Here is a 15118-nt window from a genome sequence, read left to right on the forward strand (position 1 = left end):
GATCAAGTGTTCTGGGATTCCCATTCTTCTCAGAGTCAGCCACAGTTTGTTATGATCCACACAGTCAAATGCCTTTGCATAGTCAATGAAACACAGATATACATTCCTCTGGTATTCCCTGCTTTCAGCTAAGATCCATCTAACATTAGCTACAATATTCCTAGTACCACGACCCCTTCTAAACCTAGCCTGGACTTCTGGCAGTTCTCTGCTGATGTGCTGTTCCAGTCATTTTTGGATAATCTTCAATAGAGTCCTGCTTGCATTTGAAATTAATGATATTGTTCTATAGTTTCCACACTCTGTTGGGTCACCCTTCTTTGGGATGGGAACAAATATAGATCTCTTCCAGTCAGTTGGCCAAATGGTTGTTCTCCAGATTTCTTGGCACAACTTAGTGAACACATCCAGGGCAGCATCTGTTAGGTGAAATGTGTCAATTGGTATACCATCTATTCCTGGGGCCTTAGTTGTGGCTCATTCCTTCAAAGCAGCTTGAACTTCCTTCATCACCGTAGGCTCTTGCTCATATGTTGTTTCATGAAATTCTACTATGTCTGCCAATTCTTTTTTGATACAGTGACTCAGTATATTCTTTCCATCTTCTTTTAATACTTCCTGGATCATTTAATATTCTGCTCAAAGCATCCTTGATTATAGCAACTCTATTTGTTGTTGGTTTAACAAGGGATGGTATTTGAGAAGCCTCGTTGGTGCTATATGAAGTTTTGTTTTTGCTAAGTTCATTCCTGAGTGTCCACTTGGTATATAAAAACTATTAGGAATAGCAATCTTAATGTTATACCTTCTTTAAAGAAAAAGCATGAATGAGCGTTTACCTAGATACTGAATGCATTTTGGTAGTTGTTTAATAAGTTCCGTTAGATAACACCTCTTCCCTCCACCAAAGCAAACAAAACCCAAAAACCCAACCAACAAACACCAATAATACACACTGCTAGAAAACAGATTTTGACTCATTATAACCTTTCATCGGTCCTCCAAGGCTGTCAATTTTTTAAAAAAATAAATTTTTATTTCATATCATCTTGCTTACAAAGTTCATACACACTGTTTCATGTTATCATTCATTTACATTGTGCTTCATACAATCACTCCCATTCACAATATTTTATGAAATTAGTTAACATTGAAGTTTAAAGGTGGAAGAATATTGCCTCATACCTCTCCTGTTGAGCTGCTGGTGGATTCAAACTGTCCACCTTTCTATCAGCAGGTCAACGCTAAATCCATTATATCACCTGTTTAGATTATACCAGTCTTAAAAATGTATGTGTTAAAATGAATAGTAAAATCTATGCAATGGAAAAGAATCAACTTTCTGGCCTGCTTAATTGACTCTCATTTAGTCATTATTTATTTTTTTTATTTTATTATTTTTATGTGCGTGTACCATCAAATCAGATCTGACTGGTACAGGAGGAGATTGTCCCTCCTTTTCCCGGCAGAGCATCTGGTGGATTTGAACCGTGCACCTCTGGGATTGTAGTTGCAGCTTCTTGCCACTAGGCCACCAGAGCTCCCCTATTTAGTCACTATTTATGAACATGACCTCATTGGCCCTCATTCAAAGGCAACCTGTCCAGCATCTTGGCAATCCAAACAATTTAGACAAAAAAGATGCGACGTGGGATATGTCTAGGGCTATTTGCCCCACTGTAGACCTGTGTGTGGAAAGAGTGTTTGGGAAGCAAGCACCCTGGCCACAGTAAACACATGCTCCTCAATCTTGCTTTGGTCTCTTTCTGCTGAAAACTCACCTGTCATGTCTAGCACACTCAGAAATATCTTCCTATTCTTTCTTTTTTGATGCACTTCCTTGATTCAGGACATTTTATATATTTAAAAATGTAATGACTTTAGAAATTGTATATGTAATCTTTCCTGTTTTGTGTATACTCTTTAGCTCTTCACATAACATCTGAAATCACCAGGAAATTATTTCCATGACATCTTGCCTAGACTCCATCCCAGTAAGGAATGAAGAACACCTCACTATAAAGTTTCATTTTCTTTCAATCACAGCGGACCTCATGCTTTTACAAAACTTAACACTTTATTTACAAATTCTGAAGATAGAAGCAGTTGCCCTGGAGTGTCTGAACCTTTTCTAAAATGGCTACCAGTTACCTGACCCTGAAAATGAATTTCTGATCTAGTAGCAACATTTCAAATTGCTCACGTCAACACTGCATTTGATGTTTTCTAGCCAGAACAGAGAGGCTCAAAACACCTCATTAAAACAGCTCCAAAGTTGACCTTCACCACTACAGCAAGGACCCTGCATGTGGATTAAAAGCTATCTGATTAGTTACCATTCTCTGAAAATGATTCTATGGTCTAATATATTAAGCTCTATTTCCTACTGTAGGCAGGCTTTCTCTCTACTAAATTCTGCACATGTGAATATTTTCCTTTAATCCATAAAATGCCAACTTGACAGAAAGTGAGAAGAGGGGACTTACCGGACTCGTGGTCGGTGGCTGGAAGCGCAGGCTACAGAGGTGGCGTGTGAAGGCACACCTAGAAGTCAGAGTCTTTAAGCAGAAAATGTTTGCCCTGAGGCACCTACAGGTAGGGGAAGAAAAGACGAAAAGTATTCCAAACCTGCCAGAAGAGTGATTTGTGCAGTTAGGTTTGCCTTAGGTCTTAGCTGCCACTCGCACACCCTGTATACAGAGGCAAAGAGAGCCGATTTTACAGCAAATGAGCTTCTTTTTACCTGCCAAGCTTCAGAGAGCACTGACTGAAAGGAGTGGAGATCAGGGCTGCAGCAATAAATGACAGCATTCCTACTGAACGTCTAACAGGTCCAAGTTGCTGGTAACTGCTGGGAGAGTATGGAGTGAGGGGAAGACTCACAAAGAGCTGTTTTCCCTGAAGCAATGGGGGTGCACTGCCCTCTCCAGGAACAGGGGCTTGGTTTAGGGGAGGATGCTCCGTGCGAGTTTATGTGGGAGGTGATGGGACAGTGGATGAAGTACCATGGTAGGACAATATGCTTTCTCTTTCAGGGATTTGTGGTGTCAGCCTCCCTGTCTCTAACTGTGAATAACTTGATGGCAAGGACCACAGGGTGGCCCATCCTTATGACTTCTTTGGCCTGGCGACTGGGTGGCTCGCGTTTCCTGCACCAGCAGTCGGTTGGTGGTCTGGTTCCAGGAGATGAACACCTGTGTGCCCTCCCTTCAGGGTTCTGGTGTTCCAGGACCAAAGTCTAGGCTGTCTAGTGGCCACTAAGGGGCAGCAGTTCTTTCCCTACAGACTTGCCTCTCTTTTCTCCTTGTGTTACAGCCCACTCTGCAAGTTTGGGTTTTTGGCTGTTGTCCCTTTCTTTGCAGTAAGTAACCTGTTCTGTATTTGCTTTGTTGTATACTGTCGGTGGGAACCGATCCACAGCGGGTCCTCCAGAGGGTTTTCAGAGGTGGTTAATTGCACAGGAGGAGACTGCCCATCCTGTGGAGCAGCTGGTAGATTTGAACTGTGTGCCTTTGGAATTGCAGTGCAGTTTCTTACCACTAGGCCACTAGGAGGATGCTTTTCTACATACGCCCTGAGTCCTCTCTTCTGACTGGGACCCCTATCCTTGTGTCTTCTCTTCTAGATGGGCCCTTCTTTTTAAAATATTTTTAAAATTAATTTTAATGAAAGTTTACAGAGACTTTGGATTTCCATTCATTTATTGTTGCACTTTTCTCCCTGCCCAACCTCCCCACCACCGCCGCCCCCAGTTTGCTCTTTGAAAAGTTAAAGAAAAATTCTTCTTTCATTGTTATACCATTTCTACCCTCAAGTGCACTCCACTATGCAGCCTTCCTTCTGGACTTCTGTCATCACAATAATACCTAATGGGCCTCTTCTCTCATGTCAATCTCTTCTCATAGTTCTGTTGCAGTGGACAGATCTTCACTGTTGAAAATCTCATGGATTCTTCACTCCTGTGTCCTTCTTAACCAGCACAGAGCTAGTCATTATTCAGATTTACATGAAATTTAATTTATTCTGTCTCCTAAACTGCTGTTGTTGTTGATGATGATTGCTGTCGAGTCGAGCATGACTCACAGCGACCCTATGAACAGAAGACCTGAAGCCTTTCTATAACTATCATTTCTCACAATTCATAGAGTTTCCAGAAGCATGTTGTTTAGGAAGTGGATGCCACTCCTGCTTGCAATCTAGTCTGCTGGTTAAACCCAATCTCCTTAAAAAGCTACTCTCTCGGTCAGTTTTTGTAGCTAGGCTAGCTGAACCTCATTCCATTACAATGAACAAACCAGTGCTTGATCCTCTACTCTATTACCTGTTAGTTTTATCATGCATTTTTTTTCACCAAGGATTTAAAATATGTCACATTAAGTTCCCCAATGGCTGGTTTAGTGCAGTGCATACTTAGTACAATTGATTTTTTTCAAGGACTCATATTAAATGGAATAAACTATGTATATTTCTTTCTCTCAGAGTGTATGTATGTGCACATATGTGTGTGCTCACGCGTGTGCATGGAGTTGTTTTGTGCCATTGAGTTGAGTACAACTCATTGCAATGCTATGAACAACAGATCTGATCCCTCTCCTATCCTGTGCCATCCTCATCATCTCTGGCATATGCAGTTGTTGTTGTTATGTGTCGTCGAGTTGCCTGCGACTCATAGCGACCCTTTACAACAGCCCTAAACCCTGCTTTATCCTGTGCCAATCTCACCATCTCCAGGGACACACCTGTCCCCATTACCCCAGTCACTGAATCAATCCATCTCATCGAGGGTCTTCCTCTCCTTTGCTGTCCCTCCACCCTCCCAAGCATGACATCCCTCTCTAAGGACTGGTGCCTCCTTGCAACATGTCCAAAATAGGTCAGACAGAGCTCCTCCAAGGAGCAGCCCAGCTTCACCCTCTCCAGGACAAACCTGTTTGTTCTCCTAGCAGCCCATGGTATATTCAACACTCTTCTCCAGCACCACAGCTCAAAGGCATCAGTTCTCCTTCTATCATCCCTAGTCATTGTCCAACTCTTCGATGCATAGCAAGTGATTGCAAAGCCTAATCCGCTGCTATTGAGTCCATTGTGACCTGCAGCAACCCTTCAGGGCACAGTGGAATCTGCTCTGTGTGAGTTCTAAGGTGTTAATCTTTGTTGGAATAGACTGCTCTCTCTTCTTCTCATGGGGAAGCTGGAGGGTTTGAAACGGCCTTTCGGTGAGCAGCCAGACGTTTGCCCATTTTGCCACCAGGGCTCTTCTGGGGAGCAGGATAAGCCAATAGTGTGCTGGCGGATCAGCGAAGGGGTGGCTGTTTGAGTTTCCTAGAGACAATTTGGAAAAAAGGCTTGGCATTTTTTTGTCACTTTCTGTCGCTGAAAATCCTATGGAACATTGCTTTTATTCACACACAGTCACCATGAGTTAGAAAGCTCAAAGAAAAGTGTTGTGTACAAAAGTGGACAGTACTGTGCTGGCAAAGTTTTACCTCAGGAAATAAAAAAAAATCTAGATTCTTCTGATTACCTTCTAATATTCTGAGATTTAGGGGCATATGACTTGAACTGCTTCCATCAGGCATGCTAAGTTACTGAACGAAGTGATGGTGCAGAAAGAGAATACACGTCGCAGCCAAGAGCAGACCCACTGTCTCCACTCTGCTGACTTCTATTGGTCAGAAAATCCCCCTTGAGTCCCCCACAAGGCCCTGCTGTAATTGAAGTCAATTGTTCTTTCTCCCATCAATCACTGCCCGAGTTTGTTCACAAAATGTCATTTTTCTTTGTTTTGTTTCCCTCTCTTCTTTGAGAATGGTCTCCATTTACTTCTCTTAGATCTTCTCATTTTCTGTAAAGCCAGTTTTAATTGCCAGGAATAATGCGGGGACACTTTCTTCCCTGTTTTGTTTGAGATTTTTTCCAGTTCACGCTCTGGTGGTCATTTTCAGGCAGCTTGATCCTTATCAGCTATGAAATGTGCTGAATTAGAGGAGCTTATTTCTTAGAAATGGGAGACTATTTTGAGAAGTGATTTGCTCCCCCCTCCCCACCTCACTTAACTCTCAGGGGACCAGACAGAATCATTCCTTTCACCTCGTTCTCCAGGCTCTCTCCTACTGGACCTGCGGTCGTTTTAGAAGTCTCCCACATCTGCTATACACCGCGTGACTCAGCCAACAGATCCATTGTGGGAACTGGAGGGTTTAGTGGTTCAGGAATCCATGTGGTTTGGAATTCCATTCTCCTGCAAAGAAGATTTATAGGATAGGAATGAAGCGAAGGCAGAGTCTTAAATTTTATAGACCTGTCAGAATACATTCAGTTCAAGTCAGTGGGCAAGTTTATTGGTTGCTTGAAAAGAAATACCTGAGATTCCTACAAGCTCCTGGATAGCACGCTTATGGAAGAATACTAGCTGTAAACGATGCCAAACATTTACTCTGCTGCCACATTTACAAATCCAAGAGTGGACTCAACAAACATTAACCAAACGTGAAATTTGTCTACGTTGAAGTACACATGTGGAAGTTGGCTTTTAAAAAAACTTTTCGTTTTATGGTATGTTTTTATTTATGTGTATTTTGTCATTTAAAAAAAAATCTTATTATTTTTGTGTGTGTGTGTACCATCAGATTGGATCTGACTGGTACAGGAGGAGATTGCTCCCCCTTCTCCAGCAGAGCATCTGGTGGATTCGAACTGCATACCTCTGGGATTGCAGTGCAGCTTCTTGTCACTAGGCCACCAGAGCTCCCTTATTTTATCTTTTTAATTTTACTCCCTTCAATCGTATAATTCTTTGGAAGTACTTAGAAAGCAAATTCCTAGAATATAGAGTTTTCTATTTCAAAAGTAACTACAAAGGAAAACTTCCAACCAATATTTGCAAATATAACTTGTTCTTCTTGTTTTTGTTTGCCATTGAGTCAGAACTGAATCATAGCTGACCTTTCAGCAGGTTTCCAAAGGCAATAAATCACACAGGAGGAGTTTGCCTATCTTTTTTCCCCGTAGAGCAGCTGGTGGATTCAAACTGTGTACCTTTGGGTTGGCAGTGCAATTCCTTAACGCTAAGCCACCAGAGCTCCTCTGTATAAAATTAACAGCTTCCCTAGAGCACCAGTTAACAGAATAGGAAACCGAAGAGTAACATTTCATTTGTTTGGTTCTTAAAAACAATTTGTATTTAAGATTAGCCAGGTGGACTCAGTTTGTAGTTGTTGTTGTTGACCACTAAGCCACCAGAGCTCTTCTGTATAAATTTAACAGTTTCCATACAGAACCAACTAACAGAGGAGACCAAAGAGTAACATTTCATTTTTTTGGTGGTTGCTGTTGAAAACCAATTTGTATTTAGAATTAGCCAGCTAGACTCAATTCGTTGCTGCATGCCATTGAGTTGGAACCAACCATAGCTGACCCTCAAGCAGATTGTCAGAGGCAGCACATCTCACCGGAGGAGACTGCTCGTCCTGCTCCTGCAGAGCAATTGGTGGATTCGAACTACATGCCTTTGGGATTGCAGTGCAAATTCTTTCCACTAGGCCATCAAATTCCTAGAATCTCAATTTGTTGGCAACATCCAAAGCATCACAGTCAGGAACAAGTTGAACATATGTCTTCTGTCTTTCATGTCTGATCAAGGTGTTGATTTTGGCCACCTCAAGGCCAGAGAGCTTCTTCATGGCTTGTTTAATCTGCTGCCTGTTGGCCTTGACATCCACAGTGAACACAAAGGCGCTGTTTACATCTATCTTCTTCATGGCTGACTCTGTGATCAGGGAGTACATGATGATGGCATAGCAGTCAAGCTTGTTTCTTCCAAGGTAGTTGACCTGTCTGCAGAGTCTCAGCATGTTAGGCCAAAGTGGGTGATGTGCAAATATCCTTTTTTGTTTTTTACTTTGTGTTAGTGGATGCCCTTCAGGACTGCCTTAGCCTTTTATGTCTTTGCTTCGATTTCAGTTTTGAGAGGGACCGGCACTGCTTTCTTTGATTTCATCACCATTTTATTTTCAAGTAGAAACTTGGGCAGAAGTTGGATGGAAATAGCTCAGCAAGAAGTTGAGAGAAATAGCAATATTTTCAGTTTATTTACTGGATGAGTTTGTGATGTCGTAATACTAATTTTAAAATTTTAAATTATTGTGGGAAACAGAAAATTCCATATGCTAAATAAATATTTCAAATGCTATAGGGAAAAGGATTTTTCTCTTTTGGAATGAGTACATTTAGATACTTGCTGCTTTCTTGAACAATTTTATTGTATCTTGAGGGTATTTTTTCCTGATATATTTATTCTCTAGTTTACATAAAAAATCAAAGTGACAACATGGTTCAAATTTCAGAAATTTAACTTCAAATAACCATGAATGGAAGCTCTTGATAATGTGTTCCTAGGATATCTATCTGTTTCTATCTCAGAATGATACCAATTCAAGATAAGATTAGTGTTCTTTTAGACAGAAGATACTTAAAAAAAAATAATTTGCCATTAAACAAAGGTCAGCTTGTCAGATAATCAGAAGTAGGCTCTCAGTTTATTGCATCTTAAAGAAAACTCTTGGCAAGTCTCTTCTTTCCTCAAATGTTGTTGTTGGTGGTGAGTGGCATCAAGTTGAGCATGAGTCATAAGGATCCTATAAACAATGGATCTGATCTATGTCCTATCTTGTGCCTTTCTTATCATCCTTGACACACTTGAGCCCATTGCCATAAACAATGTATCACTCCATCTCATTGAAGATCTTCCTCTCTTTTGCTGACCCTCCAACAACAACACATAGGGGTATAGCATTTATCTGCCAGTTTGCTATATTGGAGGGGGAGGGGTCTTACAGGGTGGGAAGGGATGAGATGTGTTACTGCTTTTTAATTTGTGTATGTTTATGCTCATTGTTCATAGTTTGCACTTATGAGTATAGTACTTGTCTGTCAGGTTACTGTACTGTGTAGCTTGCTGGCTGCTGTGATGTTGGAAGCTATGTCACTGGCATTTTAACACCAGTGGGTCACCCATGTGAACAGGTACCAAAAGAACTTCCAGATTGAGGCAGACTAAGAAAAAGACTAAGACTGGGCATCCACTTCTAAAATAATCTAGCCTTGGAAAATTCTATGAACCATGCAGAGGAACATTCCCAAAATAAAAATAGCTTTACTATATTTCCTGAAAAATAACATAGACAATACAGAAAAAGATAAACAGGAACTGAAAAATTGCCAGAAAGTCTGCTTTCTAAACAGAATAGCTATTAATACCTTGGTAGACATCTTTCTGGATCTCTCCTTTCAGTCTTTCATTCTAGCTCATTCTCCTTTTACTTAGAAATTATAGGAGATAGAGGAGGAATGATCACTTGGCACTATGGAACCGTAACTCATCTTTGTGGATGCCTGAGCCAATTTCTTGAATCACAGAGCCTTCAAAACTGGCGACAGGAAGGTAATCCAGTTAAGTATAATTTACATAGCACATAACTCACTTGTTTTAAGTGTACAATTCATTCTACTTAGATGAGCTAAAATTATGAGAGAAATGAACAGTCCACATCCTCCCTTGGAAGGAAACCTGGGAGGAAATCACTTGGTGCAGCAACATCTTAACCAGTACTGCAAGATGGACTTCTTTCCCTGTATCCCCTCCTGCCTTTCCCCCTTGAGTCCCCGTCTAGTTGCAGGGCTGAGAAAACAGCATCCAAAGACACTTGCCCTGATGTAATGAACTTTTGTGAAGGTTATGCATGAATCTTTAGGAGTCATGGTGGCATAGAGGTTCAAGCATTCGGTTGTTAACCAAAAGGTTAGTGGTTCAAACTTGCCCACAGCTCTGTGGGAGAAAAACAAGGCAGTGAACCTCTATGGACACTAGCTCTGTATTTATAGCCTGAAAAACCCAATGGGACAGTTCTACTTTGCCCCAAAGGCTTGCTATAATTTGGGATTGACTCAGTGGCTGTTGCAATTGTTAGGTGCCGTTGAGTCAAGTATGACTCTTAGCAACCCTACGAACTGGGTAGGGCAGATTTCATTACATCAGGGCAAGTGTCTTCCTCATCACCTCTGCCATACTTGAGCCCATTGCTGCAGTCACTGTGTCAATTTAGCTCATTGAGGGTCTTCTCCTTCGCTGACCTTTGCCTTTTCCCAAGGACTAGCCCCTTCTAACAACATGTCCACAGTTTTGTGAGACAAAGTTTCACCATCCTGCACCATCAAGCATCCTGGCTCTGGAACAAGATGGCAAGCTATGTTACACATCTGATGAAGCGGGTTCGGAGAGGGCCTATGAGAGGCATCTCCATTAAGCTGCAGTAGGAGGAGAGAGAATTATGCACCAGAAGTTTCAGCCCTGGATCAGGAGATCATTGAAGCAGACCCTGATCCTAAGCAAATGCTGAAGCTCTTGGAGTTCGGCAGTCTGTCCAACCTGCAAGTCACTCAGCCCATAGTTGGGATGAATTTCAAAACACCACGTGGAGCTGTTTGAGTCTGTCTGCTCTGCTGTAATATTTTCAATAAACTTGGGCACGAGCACGCGCGCGCGCGCGCGCACACACACACACACACACACACACACACTATTCTGGCTGCACTCTCTCTAAGACATATTTTTTCATTCTTTTGGCAGCCTGTGAGCTAGATATCATTTGTGATGTCTTTAGGTTTCTGGGGTAGTGCAACTGATTAATGTGTTGTGTTGATAACAGAAAGTCTAAAGGTTCGAGTTTATCCAGGGAAGCCGTAGAAGAAAGCCAAATCTACTTCTGAAAAATCTGCCGTTCAATCCCCTGGAGTGTACAGTTCCGCTCTGATGCACGCAGCATCACCGTATGAATTGGAAATGATTCAAAGACAACTGGTTTATGGAGTACTCACTGGGCAGCAGGAGAGCTGCAAGTCCTGACAGGAAGTGAGGAAGATTAAGTCTCAGTGAGACCTAGAGCCTGCTAATCAGCCTTCAGTAAGATGCGGTGAACCTGAATGAAGCTAAGATTACAGTGCCTGAAGGAGCCGCACTCTCAAAGGATAGATGGGTGTGGGCCTGGCTCCCTGGCAGGACTGACATCAGCTACTTCATGTTAACTCACAGTGACCCTGGGCACAGAGCACCATTGGTAACAGGAGGAAACGTTAGTCGATTTACTGTTTCGTTTCTTTTTATATATAACCAATGAGAAAATGTCCTAAAAAAGGAAGTGGAACAGATGAGGGAGGGAACAGTTTAAAAGCAATATCTGATAGGGTATTATGGTTATCACAAGAGTCCAGAATGAAGGTTGCATAGTGGAGTTGCATAGGGGCGGTGGGGTGGGGCAAGGGCATTGCAGACCAATGCAGGAATTTTACTTTTTTTTTAAAAATTTTATTATTTTGTGTGCTTTACCATCAAATCAGATCTGACAGGTACAGGAGGAGATTGTCCCTCCTTCCCCAGCAGAGCATCTGGTGGACTCGAACTGTGCATCTCTGGGATTGTAGTTGCAGCTCCTTGCCACTAGGCCACCAGAGCTCCCCAGGAATTTTACTTTTACTTTTCAAAGAGAGGAGCGAACTGTGGGGGAGGGGTGGGCAGGGAGAAAAGTGCAAGAATGAATGAATGGAAATCCAAAATCTCTGTAAATGTTCATTAAAATTAAAATAAAATTGAAAATTCATTAAAATAAAATTGGGGGAAAAAAAGGAAGTGGATAGAGCCAGAGAGCCTACAACCCGAGTCATCTCCCTCTCTGAGCCTGCCTGCCCTGGAGTATCACAGCTAGAGAGGGGGCCTGGTAGGTGTGGGATTCACTGAGCAGTTAAGACAGAGTTTAAAGTCTCAAGTCCCTTAATATATTTTTTAAATTTTTTTTATTATACTAGTTTATTTACATCATTCGAATACACTGTTTCCCAGAACAGAGTCTTCCATTTTCCCTCCCCACATCCATTAAATTGTACAGCTCCATGATTAATCCCTCCTCCCGCTGCACATTCTCATCTCTCTGCTTCTATCCTTCCCCCCCTTGGATCCTTACACTTATTCAACAAGTCCTTATTGCATCTTTTGCAACCCTGTCCCCATCCGCTCCCACCCCCTAACTTCTATCTTAGTGAGTTTAAGGATTTGTGAAGGCCTGGGAGATGTCTGGAAGCCCTTTAGAATAAAACTTCTACTTCTTCCTTTACTGTTATCTCCTATCACAAACAGTAATAGCAAATATTGAATTTTGCTTTGTTTTATGTCTTTGTAAATTGTTTTTATTGTTATGTGCTGTTGAGCGGCCTGTGACTCACAGTGATAGCTCTGAACCCTGCTCTATCCTGAGCCAATCTCACTATCTTCAACACACTTACCTCCCCTTGCCCTAGTCATTATGCCAATCCACCTCATCCAGGGGCTTCATCTCCTGCACTGACCCCCAACCTTCTAAGCATGATGTCCTTCTCCAAGGACTGGTCCCTCCTGGACACATGCCCAAAATATGTGAGACAGAGCTTCAAAATCCTAGCCTCCAAGGAGATACTTGGTTTTACTTTCTCCAGGACAGACCTGTTTGTTTTCTTGGCAGTCCGTGGTATGTGTAATACTCTTTTCCAGCACCACAGCTCAAAGGCATTACTTCTTCTTTTGCCATTTTTGGTCACTGCCCAGCTCTCTGATGCATAGCAAGTAATTGCAAAGACCATGACCTGGATCAGGCAGAAATTAGTCTCTAGCCTGACATCCTTGCTCTTCAACACTCTGGACACCCTGAGAGCAGGTTTTCCTAATGCAATTTGTCTTTTGATTTCCTGACTGCTGGTGCCAAGAGTGTTCATTTAATCTTCTCATCAATCCTGTGAAGTAGCTGTCAAATTATTCTATTTTACAGATGAAGAAACTGTTACACAAAGAAGTAGCTTGTATATAATCACAAAGACGCAACATAGTATAGTTTGAACTCCCTAATAATAAACTCCCCTAATAAGTGAAGAGCACATGGAGGTCTTGCTGCAGAAGATCAAAGATTACAGCCATTGATATGGATTACACTTCAATATCAAGAAAATAAAAATCCTCACCATTTGACTACATCATGATAAATGGAGAAGAGATTGAAGTTGTCAATGATTTCCTTTTACTTGGATCCTCCATTAACTCCTATAGTAGTAGTAAGTTGTTGTTGTTATGTGTCGTTGAGTCACCTGTGACTCATAGTGACTCTATGTACAACAGCTCTGATGCCTGCCCTGTCCTAAGCCAGTCTCACTAACTCTGACAAACCTAACCCCATTACATAGTTACACTGTCAATCCATCTCATCTGGGATCTTCCTCTCACTGTCCCTCCACCCTTCTAAGTATGATGCCCTTCTCGAAGGTTTGGTCTCTCCTGGTCACATGCCCAAAGTATATGAAACAGAGCTTCAAAATCCTAGCTTTCAGGGAGAAACTGGTTTGATCCTCTCCAAGACAGACTTGTTAGCTCTCTTGGTAGTCCATGGTATGTTCAATACTCTTCTCCAGCAACACAACTCAAAGGCATAGATTCCTCTTCTTTCATCCTTGGCCATTGTCCAGCTCTCTGATGCATAGCAAGTAATTTCAAAGACAATTGCCAGGATCAGGCCCACCTTAGTGTCTAGACTGACATCCTTGCTTCTAGAGAGGTCCCTGACAACAGATTTTTCCAGTGCAATTCATCTTTTGATTTCCTGACTGCTGGTAAAAAGAGTTGATTGTGGAGCTGAGTAAGTTGAAATCGTTAACAACCTCAATCTCTTCTCCATCTATCATGGTGCTGCCAATTGGCCCAGTGGTAAGAATCTTTGTCTTCTTGATGTTGAAAAAATGGAAGACTACAGTCCTTGACTTTCTGCAGCAAGTGCTTCAGGTCCTCCTTGGTTTCAGCAAGCAAGGTTATGTCATCTACTTAATGTTGATCGTTCAAGTGTCTTCCTCCAATCCTGATGTCACATTCCTCCTCATAAAGCCCATCTTTCTGGATGATCTCAATAGTAGTAGCAGTCAAGAAATCAAAAGATAGCCAAGGTCCAAAATCAGTGTCACTGGGCTGAAGGGAAGATACTGTCCTGACTGATTCCATTTCTGTGTTCTAGGAAAGAATCCATTTCCTCATCTTTTGAGCTTCTGGGGTCTACCTGCATTCGTTGGCGCAGCACCTTCCTGGCAACACTTTAGATCTTGCCTTTTGTCATACCTCCTACCTTCATTCTTGATGTTCCTGCTTCTGTTTTATAAGAGCCCCACCCAGGCAAATCCAGGATAGTCTTTTCATGTCATGATTCCTAATTAAATTACATGTACAAATCTCTTTCACTGTGTGAAATAGCATGTTCACAGGTTCTGGGCATTGAAATGGTTCTGGAGTTCTGGTGGCCTGGTTTCTAGGGAGCTGTAGTATGAGCCCAAAGGTCACACCTCTTTGGTGATTTCAATCTCTCAGCCCCTCCTCAGGAGAAAGATGAGCAATCTCCTTCCATGGGATTTACAGTTTGGAACTCTTCTGGAGGGTCTCTTATGAGTCTCTTCTGATTTGACAGCAATGAGGGCTTTTTTGTTGTTGTTTTGTCCTCCTCATTTTTGGAGCTTGAAATGTGGTCATCCTTTTGGTAGGGAGTGAATATTCTCTCAAGGAGGTCTAGTGACCTAATGGTAAACTGCCAATCCCAAGGCACATGGTTTGAATCCACAGAAGTTAGATGGGCAATCTTCTTCTGTGCAATTTACAGCCTCTGAAAATCTACTGGAGGATCCGCTATCAATCAGTTCTGACTCAAAGGCACGCAACAACAACTACTGTCTACCTAATACTTTTTGTTCTTTTCTTTTCCTTTCTAAATTCCATTTATTTAAAAAATTCCTCTTCTAGACAACCTTCTTCAGCCAGAACGACTTCCACCTTTGTTCTTACAGTCTAAATACTGATGCAGGGACAGGTCCTAGGTTCCTAACTGTTGGACATGAGGGCACCTACATTCTTGTTGCTCTGAATGCGTCTTGAGGGAAGAGCCCATTCCTAGAGACCTAGAGATGTTGTTCCTCGAGTTCACTTGAAATGCTGCTCATACACAGACCCGATGACATGATGAAATGACTGCTTGGAGGAGAGCATTCAGCCTTATGTAGAGTAATGAGG

General features: G+C 42.0%; 1 protein-coding gene across 1 annotated transcript; it reads right to left on the reverse strand.

The window, feature by feature from the left end:
- Positions 1-7553: 7553 nt before the first annotated feature.
- LOC102870891 (60S ribosomal protein L23a-like) lies at positions 7554-7853 on the reverse strand. Its single transcript, XM_006882691.1, has one exon. It carries the CDS (start codon positions 7851-7853, stop codon positions 7554-7556), a length of 300 nt encoding a protein of 99 aa, XP_006882753.1.
- Positions 7854-15118: the final 7265 nt, after the last annotated feature.

The sequence above is a fragment of the Elephantulus edwardii genome, unplaced genomic scaffold (genome assembly GCF_000299155.1).
Source record: "Elephantulus edwardii isolate Elephantulus edwardi_28Jun2011 unplaced genomic scaffold, EleEdw1.0 scaffold00022, whole genome shotgun sequence".
NCBI classification, from domain to species: domain Eukaryota; kingdom Metazoa; phylum Chordata; class Mammalia; order Macroscelidea; family Macroscelididae; genus Elephantulus; species Elephantulus edwardii.

What these genes read in the sequence shown, in the direction of transcription:
- LOC102870891 (XM_006882691.1), bottom strand. Translation starts at nt 7,853, where the DNA reads ATGCTGAGACTCTGCAGACAGGTCAACTACCTTGGAAGAAACAAGCTT.